The 13,853-nt window shown below is 40.3% G+C and overlaps 1 protein-coding gene across 9 annotated transcripts in view; it reads right to left on the reverse strand.

Annotated features, from left to right (window-relative positions):
* Positions 1–1,916: 1,916 nt before the first annotated feature.
* The window catches only part of PLCE1 (phospholipase C epsilon 1), a 256,592-nt gene continuing 244,655 nt past the window's right edge, over positions 1,917–13,853 (reverse strand). For 7 of the 9 annotated variants that reach the window (XM_053305927.1, XM_053305934.1, XM_053305933.1 and 4 more), the window contains 6 exons: positions 11,936–12,064; positions 10,043–10,252; positions 5,950–6,111; positions 4,354–4,572; positions 3,668–3,868; positions 1,917–2,928 (listed from right to left, as the gene is read on the reverse strand). In XM_053305927.1, the coding sequence (XP_053161902.1) occupies positions 3,689–3,868; positions 4,354–4,572; positions 5,950–6,111; positions 10,043–10,252; positions 11,936–12,064 (900 nt within the window). In that variant the 3' untranslated portion in view covers positions 1,917–2,928; positions 3,668–3,688. The remainder of the gene's footprint in view (positions 2,929–3,667; positions 3,869–4,353; positions 4,573–5,949; positions 6,112–10,042; positions 10,253–11,935; positions 12,065–13,853) is intronic. The other 2 variants (XM_053305931.1, XM_053305930.1) reach the window with 2 other exon arrangements.

Here is a 13,853-nt window from a genome sequence, read left to right on the forward strand (position 1 = left end):
GACAGGAAGTGATTGTTTCTAGGCAAAGCAGCTTAGGGAGGAGATGCTTAACTTCTCTCATCTCTTATTTACTGCAACCCTAACCCTAAGACTCCTTTCCCTTTTGCAGAGGGAAACGGGTTATGCACCCCCTGCACCACTTCTGCACTGAAAGCAGCCCTCTTATAGGGATGTGCACAGGTTTGGTGCCGCTGGGGGTGGGGGAGCAGTGAGTGGAATCTCTAAAAAGGAAGAGAGCAGCTTCCTGCTGCAGTGGCACTCCTCTCAAGAACCCACGCCTGGTGCCGGGACAGGCATCCATGCATGCAAGGGCACCATTTGCATGGTCAGAAACACTATGCTGACCACGCAAATGGCACCCAGGCATGCACAGATGCCTTGTGTGTCCCAGCGCCATGTGTGGTTTCCTGGGAGGAGTGCCGCCGCCGCAGCAGCAGGAAGAGCAGCAGGCGGTGGAGAGCACTCTTCCCTTTTGAAAGATCCCACTCGCTCCATCCCACATCGGTGGTGCTGAACCTGTGCACAAACCTCGGTTCATGCATATTCCTACTCTCCTCTTCCAGCTAGTTTTAGGTGGTTCACAAAAATAAACACAATAGAAACGGAATAAAACCAACTATTAAAACAAAAAACATTGAGATTACAGCAATTTAAAAAAACAAAACAGCAATTAGAATGTACAACATTCAGGGATGTTGTACCTCGTACTGTCAGAGTTTATTACATGTGATTACATGTAACAGAGTTCTGTCCTCAGGATGACAGATGTAAGCATGTGCTTTCCAAAAAAAATAATTTTGGTTGGACTTGTTCCGTTATCATGATTATTATCATTTTAAAAAATTGTTTTGGTATATTTTCCTGTGGAATATTTCTCTATATATAGTGGAGGTGGCAAGGCTACTGATGGACTGGTATAGCTGCCTTTCAATAGTTAAGCGGTATTCACTTGGCCAATTTTTATTTTGTTGAGCTGCCCCTATAAATACTAGTCTAGTCATTTAAAACAGTCTCAAATTCTCCCTCAAGGGGGCACTGTCAACATATGGATAGAGCTGTATGTGTCTGGTACTGAATTTGTTTTCTTCTGGTAACAAAGGTATCCCTCTAATCCATCGAAAGTGCAAACTATGGCCAACATGAGAAGAATTACTCAAAGTATTTCCACTGAAATTAAAAGGACTAAGTTAGGTATTAGCGAACTTGTCCTTTTTATTTCAATGGAACATTAAGTAATTTTCTTCATGTCAGCCACTCTTTTCTGGATTTAAGTCTTGATCTCTCTTCCCCTTCACTCCAAAAAAGGTTAGTCTATAATAAGTAGCTAAACTTGTTTTCTTCCCTTCATAAAAGTCTTCTGTTCCTTTTTCTTGATATGAAGGGGGGCCTTGCTGTGCTTGTGGTGAACAGTACATTTTGCAGGCAGTGAGAATTAAGCTTTGTAGAACATCCAATCAGATTATGGATTTGCATTCCATTCAGAGTCAAACTGTTTTGCTTCCTTTGAACTGAGTTAAATGAGGCCCCTTTCTTGATTTATTCACACAATATGATCCCGCTGGGCAGCAGGTGTGCTGCTGCAGCTGAAAGTCCCACAAAGCCTATTTCGAACAGTTTAATTTGTGCTATAAGTGTAAGACAACTGCAGTGACCATTTCAGTTCTCTCTTCCTTTGTATGGATAATATTAAGTTGCTTTTAATAGTATATTAACAAAAAGAAGAAAAGTTACAGCCAGCACTAACAGCCTTATAAAGTCCATGTTTTTGCACACATATACAAATCTTTACGAGTACTTCTATGTAAACAGAAATGGCAAGATTTATACTGGAAATGAAACAGAATAAACTAGAGCTTTGTAGGTTTAAAAGACTCTTTTTAAAAAGATAAGGCTGCCAACTATAGTAATGATAGAAATATTTTCAAAGTAGATTTTTATTCGGACAGTACATTGTTGAAGTTTCTATTCAGAAGTAAAACTTCCAAGTGGTTCATTTCTTTCTCAAAATACCCTTTAATATTGGTCAGCAGAGATATTAAACATAGACATTCCATTGTGCAACTATTTTTCAGTAAAATCAAACAATATCTTCTCTAAAACAAAAGCACTATGTAGGAATTTTCTGTAAAGATAAAGTAGAATTCTATAAAGTAAGGTATGATAAATACATTATACAATAGCACATACCTTGGAATATTAAAATAAATAAATCTTTTTTAAAACAAAACTAGGATACACTGCATGAAGAAATGTTCCTAATCAAAGTATCACTATCAAAATATGTATACTGGCTACTGTACACCGACAATAAGACAACCAACCATAAATAATTGTGTATATTCACCATATTGAAATCTGTGACATACAATGTACTTAAATCTGCCTATAATCACATAAGTGCGTGTGTTTATAAGGATCTTTAAAAAGTGCATTATGTTAATATAACACACTACAGCACATCCTCGCCTTCATTTTCCCTTAAGATGCTTATTTAAAATCTTTTCTAAAAAGGCAGGTTTCTGCTTACAATAGACAATTCAAGGTGTTTGCTTTACCCTTGTGTCCAAATGTAGTGAATATGAATGGAATCTTCTTTCAAAGTGCTGCCTGGGCACTTTCCAGAGCCTCAAAATCATGAATTTTCATTCAAAAAACTGGTTCTTCCTACCGTGAGCAGCAGTCACATTACACCTGCAGTGCAGGCCAAGCCTCTGATGGGCAGACCAGACCCTCAGTGGTGACAAACATAGAAGTTTGTGTCTTTTTCAGACATGTTCCAGTTACCAAATAAGTGAACGACCACTCAAAAGAGGATGAAAACCCGATTCGTCTCCATTCCCCCCCTTGCTTCTCTAGATCCTTATGGTTTTGTGTTTGCATTTGGAGGCCTGGGAATCAGAAAGAAACAACATCTGGCTTAAGGTTGATCTGAAATGGCATAAAGAGAAGCTTAAATTATTTAAAGTATTAAAATAGAGAAGCATATGAACTGTTGTTGTTGAAAGTGGTATATATACATATTCTTTTTAAAAATGTGTGCTAATAAATGCCTGTGATAATTACAGATACGCAGAGTAGTAGCAAACCACAGTGTCCCTGAAGGATGTCTTTAAGGGAAGGTGTCTCAATCCCATGCAACCAACTAGCCTCAAGTGTGCATATCTTGCTTTATCTCTAAATTGTCTGGAAAATCCCTTACTGGCTGCAGCAGCATTCAGCTGGGAGCGTGAGAAGTTGCCATCTGGATATGTCCTAAATTTAACTCAAGGGAAAGAATACCAGTTGCTCTTTTCCCTCTGTCTCATAACAGAGCAACAAGCTGGATCTGCAAGACATTGCATGTACAGCATTACAGTGGGCTGCCCTTTAAAACACTTCCGTAACACCACTCCTAATTTATCCTTGATTGTGAAGGATTATAAACTCACCACTGTATTAGGAAGGTTCTTCAGTGTAACATTTCTCAGAATTCGTATTGGTCAGGGCTTTATTACTCTGCACTGTGAGAACTTAAATGTGCACGCAGTTTGTGTGTTCACCTTTAGAACTTCCATACGTACAAACCCTTTTCAAGTATTTTATCACCGTTGTGTGTGATGGCTATCTGTTTGCACCTCTTTCAAACTGTCAACTGTATGTTATTTGGAACAGTGGCTGCACGTCCTACCTGAATACAAAACTTTGAATGTTATTCCATCATGTCACTGAAGGTCAAACCACATGCAGTCTTTTCATCTTTACTTTGGGTACCATCTGGAGAAGTCTGCATAGGTGGAGCTATAAAGCCCCTGTACTGCTTACTTGATTTTGTTAATTTCTTAAGTTCATTAGCAAATGAAATGCCTTTTCTTTTATCATCACGGCCTGCCTGTAAAAAAAAGAGAGAGATCTAAAAAATGATCAAACTGCAAGAATGTTGTCAGTTTGTTGGTGAAGCGTAGTTAGGATAACAACATTTTCACAAAATTTAATAAAAGCAGCTTTCAAAAAGTTCAACATGAAATTTGTTTGCTGATTCATGACAGGAAAATGCCAACACATGCTGATTTTTCTGTCATAGAGTTTTCTCGTAGATGAGCTCTCACAGGGTGAAATGTTTTGTTTAGCTATGTCCTGAAGACTGATAAAAATGAAATTTAAAAAGTAAGCTGAGATTCCATTTATTCTAACCATGTCCTGTTAACCAAAATCCATTAAATAGCAATTTGATGAATCTGGAGGCATTTTGGTAACTAAATTAAAAAAATCAAACTCTATTTACAAAATGAACATAAACTCGCCATTAATAATTCTATATATACTATGACAACACAAACTGAAAAGCTTAGAAATCCTCTTAAATAACTGACTTACTTGGACTTGTTCTTTAAGTTTAAGGATAAATTTTCCAGGTCCTTTCCACTTGTTCTGAGCCTGAAACACATACTCTTGGTCTGAAAGAATCCTTTGGGACGTTTTGGGTGTCGAGGACTTCTTGTTTCCTGGCTCTTTTGTCACTTCCTCCAAGAGGACATAGTCACTTGGATTGGGATTGTTCAGAATACTGTAGGAATATTTGGCTTTGCATAACGTCTAATTAGAGAAAAACAAAAGGAGGCAAAAGCAAAGCATTATTAGCTTCCATTAACTGGTGAGTCAGATCACCTCTAATGCCTTACAAGCTGAATTTTTCAACTCAAATTTTCAACTATTTGTTGAATGAAAATTCTGTAGTCACAACAGTAGAAATAATAATGATGGTGCTTAGTAGGATTGTGCAGCCATGTTGGTTTGTCAGACATGTCAGAGCCAACCTGAGTTTCATCTTAACTTTTTTCATCTGTGTGCGGAATGAGTTTTGTTCTGGGTGTCAGTATAAAGGCAGTATGTGTGCATGTACATTAAGGGTTGGACCTTCCTAATTCAATATGAGCGGGATCTAAAGTTAACTAAGCAGACATTTAAAAAACAACACCCCCTGTGTGTGCACATGTGCGCATGTCTTAGAAGGAACACTGGAGCCAACCTGTCCTCTGACGGAAGTTGTCGGAGTACCTCAACACAGCAGGAGCTGCCAACAGTGGGATGCGACTGAGGTCTTTGCTGTCAACTGGAACTCCGAGATATTCCAATATGCCTGTCGGATCTACTACCCTGCCCTCTCCTCCTTAACCTGTAACTGTCTGGGGGCATGGGACAGGCTGCCTCACTTCATCTTCGCTTCAGAACCAGCACCCAATACGAGGCTAGGTTTTTTAAACCATTTCCGCCTTTTAGCTGTCCAACAAGGTGCCTGATTGGCCCAGGTAATCCTAACAGCAGCTGGGCCATTCAAGCGCCTAGTGGGACAGCTTTCTTCTAGGATCCGGAATGCCCTCCAGAGTGAAGGAGAAGCAGGGCAGCCTATCCTCTGCCCCCAGCTAGGGCAAGGAATCTGGCTGAATGTCAGGTTCTAATCTGACCTGACCCAATTGGGAGGGGCCATATCAGCCCCTCCTAACAGTGTTACTATTATGTGTGTTGGGTCTGAACTCTGACATTTTGGGCTGTGCATAAGCCTGCTACTTTGCATTCGTACAGTGCTGTCAGGTGATCTTGTATTCCTTGGAACAACCCAGTAGGGTAATAAAAATATTCTCATATTACAGCTGAGAGTGAGAAGCAGTGGCTTGCCTACAGCAGCATAGTGATTTCATGGCCAAGGTGAGCTTTGACCTGAGGAAATTGTGATTTGTAGCTCAGCTGTTTAGCCACACTGCTGCGCCAGCTCTCATTTAGAAAGAATTAACATTGCAGGCCTATGTACATAAGATAAGGCACTTGCATGTGAACTATAATGAGAGGCGATAGGCAAGAGATACTAGTAAGACTTTTACACTATCCTATGGGCCTTTCATGCCCCTCCAGAGACCAAAGCAACACTTGGCAAGTGGACATGAGGGGAAAACCCCTGGAAGTGATAAATCCTACCTGCTGGATGACATCCTGGGCTGTACTGAAGCGAGGAGCTTTGATGACTGTCCGAGGCTGCTCTGGGGAAACATCATGAACTTGGACAAAGAAGCTGTCATCTTCAGAGTTAGCAGTGGCATCCTCTTTCTCCTCCTGAAAAAGATTTCTCCTATTCAAGCTCTATAGAAAAACATCAAAACATGAAAAGGATAGGCTTGGTTGGCTTTGGAAAGGAGGAAGTGTTAAATCCTCCCCCTGCCCCTTTCCACATGCCATAGTCCTGGTCCCATGGCTGCTGTCTTAATGTAAGAGAAGAGGAAAGCTAATGACATTTCTAGCATTATATGTTGTTTGACATTAAAAAAAAAAAAGAACCACCAATACATGAGCCCTATTGTTTTGTTCACTGCACATACAATTTGTGAACAGTGAATGCAAGTAAAGATGTGTACACATGTACAGCTATTCACACATTATGTTCAACACACAGACAGCAGTACACTTCCTGTCTGTAGCCTGCAGTTGAGGGAAGCTGTACTCAAGTTCACTGTTAAAACAAACACATGTACAGTCATCTGCACAAAAACATATTCATGTGTATAGATATCTGAACATATGTACAACATACAATGGTAATTCACACAATCAAAAAACATGTTTTACCCAGGTTTGAGAGCTGTGTGTGCTCCCAGTTTTCAATGTGTGGAAGCAAGGTAGGAAGAAAACCTGGGTTACTTTTCCTCCTACCCTGCTTCCACACAATCGCTTCTACCCAGGTTCTCCCATTTTGCTTCCACACAACTGAAAATTGGGAGCACGCACAGCTCCCAAACCTGGGTAGAACACAGTTTTTGATTGAGTGAATGAACTCCCTCTCTGAATAAGGCTAGCATGGCCAGTCAATAATAGTTGTGCTTCAGTTTGCCCAAGTAAACTGAATGCAGGGCCTTGAATGCAGGATGCAGGGTCTTCTCTCTTTCTTCCCAACATGCCCATGTGAAGCAAGATCTTGTTCCCAATGCTAACAGTCCAAATTACAAAAAAGAAGACGAGCCCATTCATAAGGTCCAATTGTGTTTTGGGCAGAAAGGTTGGTTCCACATCCAACTTGGCACCCGAAACCATTGCCAACCCAAATTGTGGAAACCTTTGGGTTTCAAAGTGAAACAATCACAGAAGCACTGCTGCATGCCAACTCTTATAGTCAAGAAGCAAAAAAGGTCCCTGCAATTCACTTCCATCAGCAGTGGTACACTTGCTCAGCTAGAGGAATTACACACTGCTTTTGTTCCTCAGGTTACTTTCAATCCAACATTTCCTCGCCATCAAAGTACAAAGAAGGCTCCAGGAGTTTACTGTGTACTGTTACCACTCAGACATCAATAACATCTATGATTTGCCTTACCTGCACTGATAACATCTAGGAACCAGGCTCGATCTGGACTAGCTCCCTCATTCAACTTAAATAAAGCTACTAAAATGCATATGGACAGAAATTTTGAAAATTAGACATGGCCTGTGGCTGGGCCTTCACAGTCTTATCTTCTCCCTCCACTCCAGTTCCAGCATTCCTATTAGTCACCACTTTTCCTTATTTCCTTTTCCCAAATTGGAAAGGGATTCACTATTTACTTCACAGGGCAAAAAATGTAAAGGGGTTATATTGAAACTTCCAAGGCTTCCTCCTCATCACCCCAGGCCTTCCACAAAAATCAACATTGCTGGCATTTGAGACCCTCATTTTTGATAGTGAGAAAAAATGTTAGGACATGATTTAGCCAAAGTTCAGCATTTCAAAGCCAAATTAACTTCAGCTGGGGAGTTAGGCATGTACTTTTGTACTAAACTTTAAAAGGCCTTTCACTATAAATCAACAAGACTCAGCGCATGGCCCATTTCAAACATTATATAATGGTAAATTTGGGTTTACCGAGTGAACACTCAATAGGGCATTGAAGCCAATCTTGACTCCCTAATTATTATACTTTTATGATGCGGGCATTTTCAAGCATGTATTTATCACATTTGTTTCCATTTTTTAAGATACACATGAAACATCTTAGATGTACACCCAAGAAAACAATGTGTAATGCAGCTCATGAAAGGGTTTTACCTGGACCATGTCTTGAGAAAATGAAAATTCTGACATCCCGACTAAACTGTTCAACAGTTTAGTCCTGCTGAAATTAATAGGACAAATTAGTGATGACCGTAATGGGACTTCCGTCGAGTTATTTAGTCAAGCTGTAAGCCAGTGTGTGTGATCGTGGTGTGTGTGTGTGTGTGTGTGTGTGTGTGTGTGTGTGTGTGTGTGTGTGTGTGTAAGCCAGGTGTAATCATTATGGCAGATCATTCTGTCAAGGCATTAACTAGGGGTGCCTTTGCACAGCTTTGGCTAGTGTGCCAGCTGCATCCCTTTCTCGGAAGGCAGATCTGGTCATGGTTACCCATGCCTTAGTCATGGCTGCATTACAATGTGCTTTACGTGGGGCTGCCCTTGAAGAATTTTCAGAAACTTCCATTGCAGAATGAAGTGGCTCTTTCTGGAACCCCTCATTTGGAACATATTGCACCTATTTTGAAAGAGCTGCACTGGCTGCCAATTTGTTTCTGGATCCAATTGGTGCTGGACTTTTAAAGTCCTTACGGGTTGGGCTCTGCCTATCTGAAAGATCACCTGCTCCCAAAGATTTCTGCTCATCCAATAAGGTCATCAGAAGGGGCTTTGCTTTGTGTGCTGACATTGAGGAAGGTTTGATTGTCATGCATGTGGGACAGAGTCTTCTCTGTTGTTGCCTCCAGGTTCTAGAATGCTCTCCCAGTGGGTGTCTGTTCTCTGGCGTCTGTGGCTGCTTTTAAAAAACAACTAAAAACCTTTTTATTTGTTCAGGCTTTTACCCCTTAGGGGTTGCCAATTTCTCTACTTTCTGGCCTCTTTGTCTTTTTATGGCTGCCAGTTTTTGGAATCTTTATGGGATTGTTTTAATGGTCTTAACTGATTTTAATATTTTAATGTGATTTTATGGAATTTTATTGTATTAACTTTCGTAAATCACCTTGGGATGAGTTTTATTAAAGGAGTTACAGCACTACCTCAGTTTAGGCAGAAGTTCAATTCTCCGCAATTACTGAAGGATAAGGAAACTGTGAATACTCAGTTATTAAATCTATGCGATTGCAAGGATTCAGTTTCTGAAGGTCTGAAAAATTGTGTTAAAAACTGCAAAAAACAGTCAAGGCAAAAGAAAGATCCCTACTGTACTCAGTGGTCTCCAGTGATCCAACAATGCCCCCAAACAGTCAAAATCCTGCCTTTTTTCATGGAAGTTTTTTTTTAAAAAAACACACGAAATGAGCCACAAAATGGCTTCGTTTGACAAAATGGTGGCCAGAAATGACCTCTGAGGTCATTTCCAGCTGTTTCCAACCTGCAGATATGTGAAATTAACCCCTTTTGTGTCAGCTTTTTTCCATGTATGCCAAGGTCAGGCGTCAATTACCTGACCATGGATACGCGAAACCACAAATGCTGGATCCATGAATAGTGAGGCCCATTTGTACATAAACTAAACAATAAATAATCTATGAACTGGTAACAGTACTACTGCTTGCCAGAGATTTTAAATGAGTAGAAGGGAAAGATACAAGCAAAACCAAACCACATATCTGTTTCTGCATAATAAACTCAGTGACCACAGTCCAACACAAGCTTAAGCATCCTTAAGCCCACTAATATGAATAAGCTTAAGTGTGCTTAATTCTGTGTTATATAGTGACCAGAGTATATGAACAAAAGATACACGTTTGGCTATGAGAGCATCCAAGCAATACAAAACTGCTTTCTATGATTTATTATGACTTTCACACACATTTTTTGGAAGTGAAAGCCTTGAATGCAAAATAATTGCCCTTAGGAATGATTAATCAAGATGTCTTTTCAGCAATGCACAAAAATCTATTCCATTAATACTGCTGGGATGTTCTGTATTACTTCCTTTGTAGCGCTCTGTATCAACAAGAAGAATCCATTAAGCCAAAAAATTAACATGCTCTTTTTGTCACTCTTCTGATATTATCAGGAAGCAATATATGTCAAGGCAAATAGACTCACTTCCTCACGAGTTTTAAAGATAATTCTTCCGACATAGCCTTCTTCTGGGAACCAGCTGTTCAGCAGCTTAACAAGCTCCTCCTCCGGACCAAGCACTCTTTGGAATGGCGGCTTCCTGTACTCATTTCTTTCTTTAGATATAAAACATTTCTCCTCCATCAAAAAATAGTCTGTGGGATATTTTCCAATGCCTTTTGTAGTAGCCAAAATCTAAGGCAGAACCATGTTAATAATTAGAAGGACAGATGATTGCATGTTCAACAATTGACTGCAGCTGACAAAAAAATCTTTTATTGATTTATCTTGACTATAGTAAATGCTCTTTTTTTGTATTCCTAGTAATTCAGAGTGTTTTTCCTGGAGCTATGTACTAAATGGGTAGCTGACTGTTTCAAAAAAGGCAAATGCTATTTTATTTCTATCCAGTTTGGCTTGCCAGATCATTTATTCATAATCCCAAGACAGTAGAGCATTTTCCCACTGCTGAAATAACAGCCTCCATTGAGATAATCAGCTGGAGGTTTTTCCATTCATGAACTTAGCCCTTTTTGACTTTTATTCTGCATTTTAGGGATGTTTGAAGAAAAGAAATTACGCACAAAAATCTTGACCTCGTGACAAGGGCAACTAGCCGGGCCCATCATTCAGAAAGTAGCCCCGATAAACATAATAATTCTAATACAGAACATACCGTCCAAGCAAAGCTCCTTAATACTAGCAAAACCTTTGATTATATGACAGTAACATCACAATTCATCTGCAGTTTGTACTTGAGGATCTGGATCATTCTGTATCTGTAACACTTTCTTGTTTATAATGTCGCATTATAACATCTCTTTTGACTAGGTTTTGCCTGCCATTCAGCAGGGGCAATAGAAGACTGTAGGATGGACTCTAGATCTACCAGTTGCGTTTTGTATCAGTCAGCACATTAGTAAATTGGTTAAGCTGCAAGGAGGGCAAGGCAGAAGGGAGCTCCTATAGAAGATATGTGGGGAAATCCTGCTCTGAGGTTTCCCCATCCCCACACATTTGGGGAGGCAAAGCATACAAAAGTAAGTGCAGCCAACATTGGCAGAGGAGAGCAGCATGAATGTTCAACTGGCCAGAGCCTGGAATTAGGCTGAAGGGAAGCCAACAGACAGTCACATCATCCTGCATCCAAAAAGGAAAAGAAATTGGTCTTGGTGGATGGCATGCCCACTCCCCCCGCCCCGCCAACCAACTTGATCCATTAAGTTGTGAAGAGAACTGCCCCCACCTTCAGAACCCAATTTCCACTTTGCCACATAATACTCTAGTGGGTCCCCCTTTAAGGATCAGGGATGGAGGGCCAGATATTGGCATTCATACTTCCTTCAAGGCTAATCCTCTCTGTCTGCCTAAGGCTCTCTTCCACGTGGTTTTGAGGGTCCAACTGGCTGCATTGGTGGCTGTTCAGCAACTATTTTTCCCAAAGAAGCTGCCACAAGCTATCTTCTCTGCAAAAACTGTGTAGTCCTCAAGGGTATTAATATGGTTGTATTTGTTTAAATTTGCTTCTGGGAAAGACCTGTGAAGACTTCGGGGGATTTTTAAAAAGTATATGCCAAGTATAGAGGAGGGCTGGTCTTCTGGTAGCAAGCATTACTGCAACCTTGGAGAAGCCGCTGCCAGTCTGTGAAGACAATACTGAGTTAGATAGACCAATGGTCTGACTCAGTATATGGCAGCTTCCTCTGTTCCTATAGGTTTTTAATACTTCATGGCACATACATGATATACAGCAATAGCACAAATTATTTTTGCAGGTTAAGATTGTCCAATGCCAACAAATATCAAGGGTGGTGAGATTGAGTACATGATTGGTTACTATAGATCTGAGGCCTGAACAGATCAAGTGTTCATACTTACTTGATGCAGCAGTTGTGCTGCTGTGGTTCCTTCCCTTATAGTATAAAGTGTAAAAGGCTCTGGACCTGGAACTCCATGTATGGTGATTTTGTACATTGCACCCATTCTCCTCTCTGATGTGCTAAACCGCTAGTCAAAACAAACACATATCTGCATTATTTATTTAGTGTTTTATTAACCAATATATGCATATCAAGTACAAATTGCCTCACAAGAACACATCAAAAGGGGTACTTGGCACAGCAGAAAAGCCCAACAATACACTAGTAAATGATGGCAGGGAATTTCAAACTGGAAATAAGTGGGAAAGCCAGTGGAATTGCTTGCTTTGCAGATTAACACTGTCTTCAAATAATAGCAAAGTTGGATGCCCCTTAAAGATACTTTCTATCTTCATTAAGCCATCCCCAAATGCTAAGTCAGGAAAGCCTTCAGGGTAGGCTTCTATGCCAGGCTCCTGAAAACAGGTGCTGGACATAATGTACCACCAGTGAATGTGGATAACAGCATGGCTGAAACATCCAGCAGCTATTTTAATCCAGCCTTTACCAATAAAGAAGGCTATGACTCAGTAGAACTAATAAAAATAAAGGGAGGATGGCTGAATATGTTTCGTCCAAAAGTCTTGAAGAATTTAAGCATTGAAAGAAGTGTTCATATTGATAAATCATAAAGAACTGGAAAAACACAAATCCAACTGCCTGCATTACAGTACATAAGCATGAGAGGAAAAGAGAGGCCAGTGTAGTTGCCTTAAAAACTTAAGAGGATATGATCAAGCCAAGGTAAGTACTTCGAAATCCCAGTGGCTGACATACAGATTCGTGCTGCCCTGGTACAATGAAAGAAGCTGCACATACTTAAGAAGTTTGCTGAGCTGTGCCAATATTGTGCAACCACTAGTGGAAGACCTGCTCCAGGACACATATAAGAGTGCGCAACACACTGTCCAACTTGTGGACCTCTTTGCTAGTGCAAGAACTATTGAATTTACCTGAATCCAAGACTGGTCCCCCTCCCCAAGTTTTTTAATATTAGAAATCAGAAAGTTTTATCAAATTCAGAGTCCGGTTCCTTTCTAGTAAATGCAGGTATAACCTGTATTTAACCTCTACTTGTTAAGGGGGTCATCTTAAATTCAGAGTCGTCTTTGATTTCGGTAAATACTGAGTCTGGATCAGATGTTCCTTTCTCTGTGCAACATCCTTGCGCTAGGGCAACAGCATTACACTGGTGCAAAAACTAAGCTCTATCTAGGCCATGGACTGTTCCAGAAGGGTTGAAGGACATGCTTTATTTCCCCTCTAAAACCAAAGGGTAGAAAAACACTTTACTTTGCCTCAACTGTGTCCTTCATTTCATTCTTTGAAAAGAAAAGCAAAAACAAAAATAGAAATTTGACATATTTGCACCTAACATCCCTCTAAGAGAGAAGAGGAATTGTGTGTAGAGCCACAATATGGGCCAGAAGAGATTACTTTATGCCAAATAAGCCTTCATTGTAGACAAAACATTCAAAAAACAATAATAGGTCAACAACAGAATTCCTTTTCAGAGTGCTTCAGAGAGGGCAGTACTGTCCAGTGCTTGTATAAGATTTGTATTACTGATCTGAACTCTGCAGGGTGGAATGGAGTGCAGGACACGAATTTATGACGGACACAAGGGCCAGCCAGCATAATAAATCCTCATTAAAAAATCCCTATGAGGATTCATTACACACCAAAGAGTCTAAACACTTCAAAAATTCCTAAAATATAAACTGAGTACCCAGTGGCTTGCGGGTTGGGGGGTAGTTGGCACATGGGATACCACTAATTAACCCTCCCCCTGCAAAGCAGTGGGGTCAAAATGAATAGAAGTAATGAAGGTGTGTAATGAAGACACCAAAGAATTTAAACACTTCAAAAATCCCTAA

This window comes from Hemicordylus capensis, chromosome 3 (assembly GCF_027244095.1).
Source record: "Hemicordylus capensis ecotype Gifberg chromosome 3, rHemCap1.1.pri, whole genome shotgun sequence".
In the NCBI taxonomy this organism is placed as follows: domain Eukaryota; kingdom Metazoa; phylum Chordata; class Lepidosauria; order Squamata; family Cordylidae; genus Hemicordylus; species Hemicordylus capensis.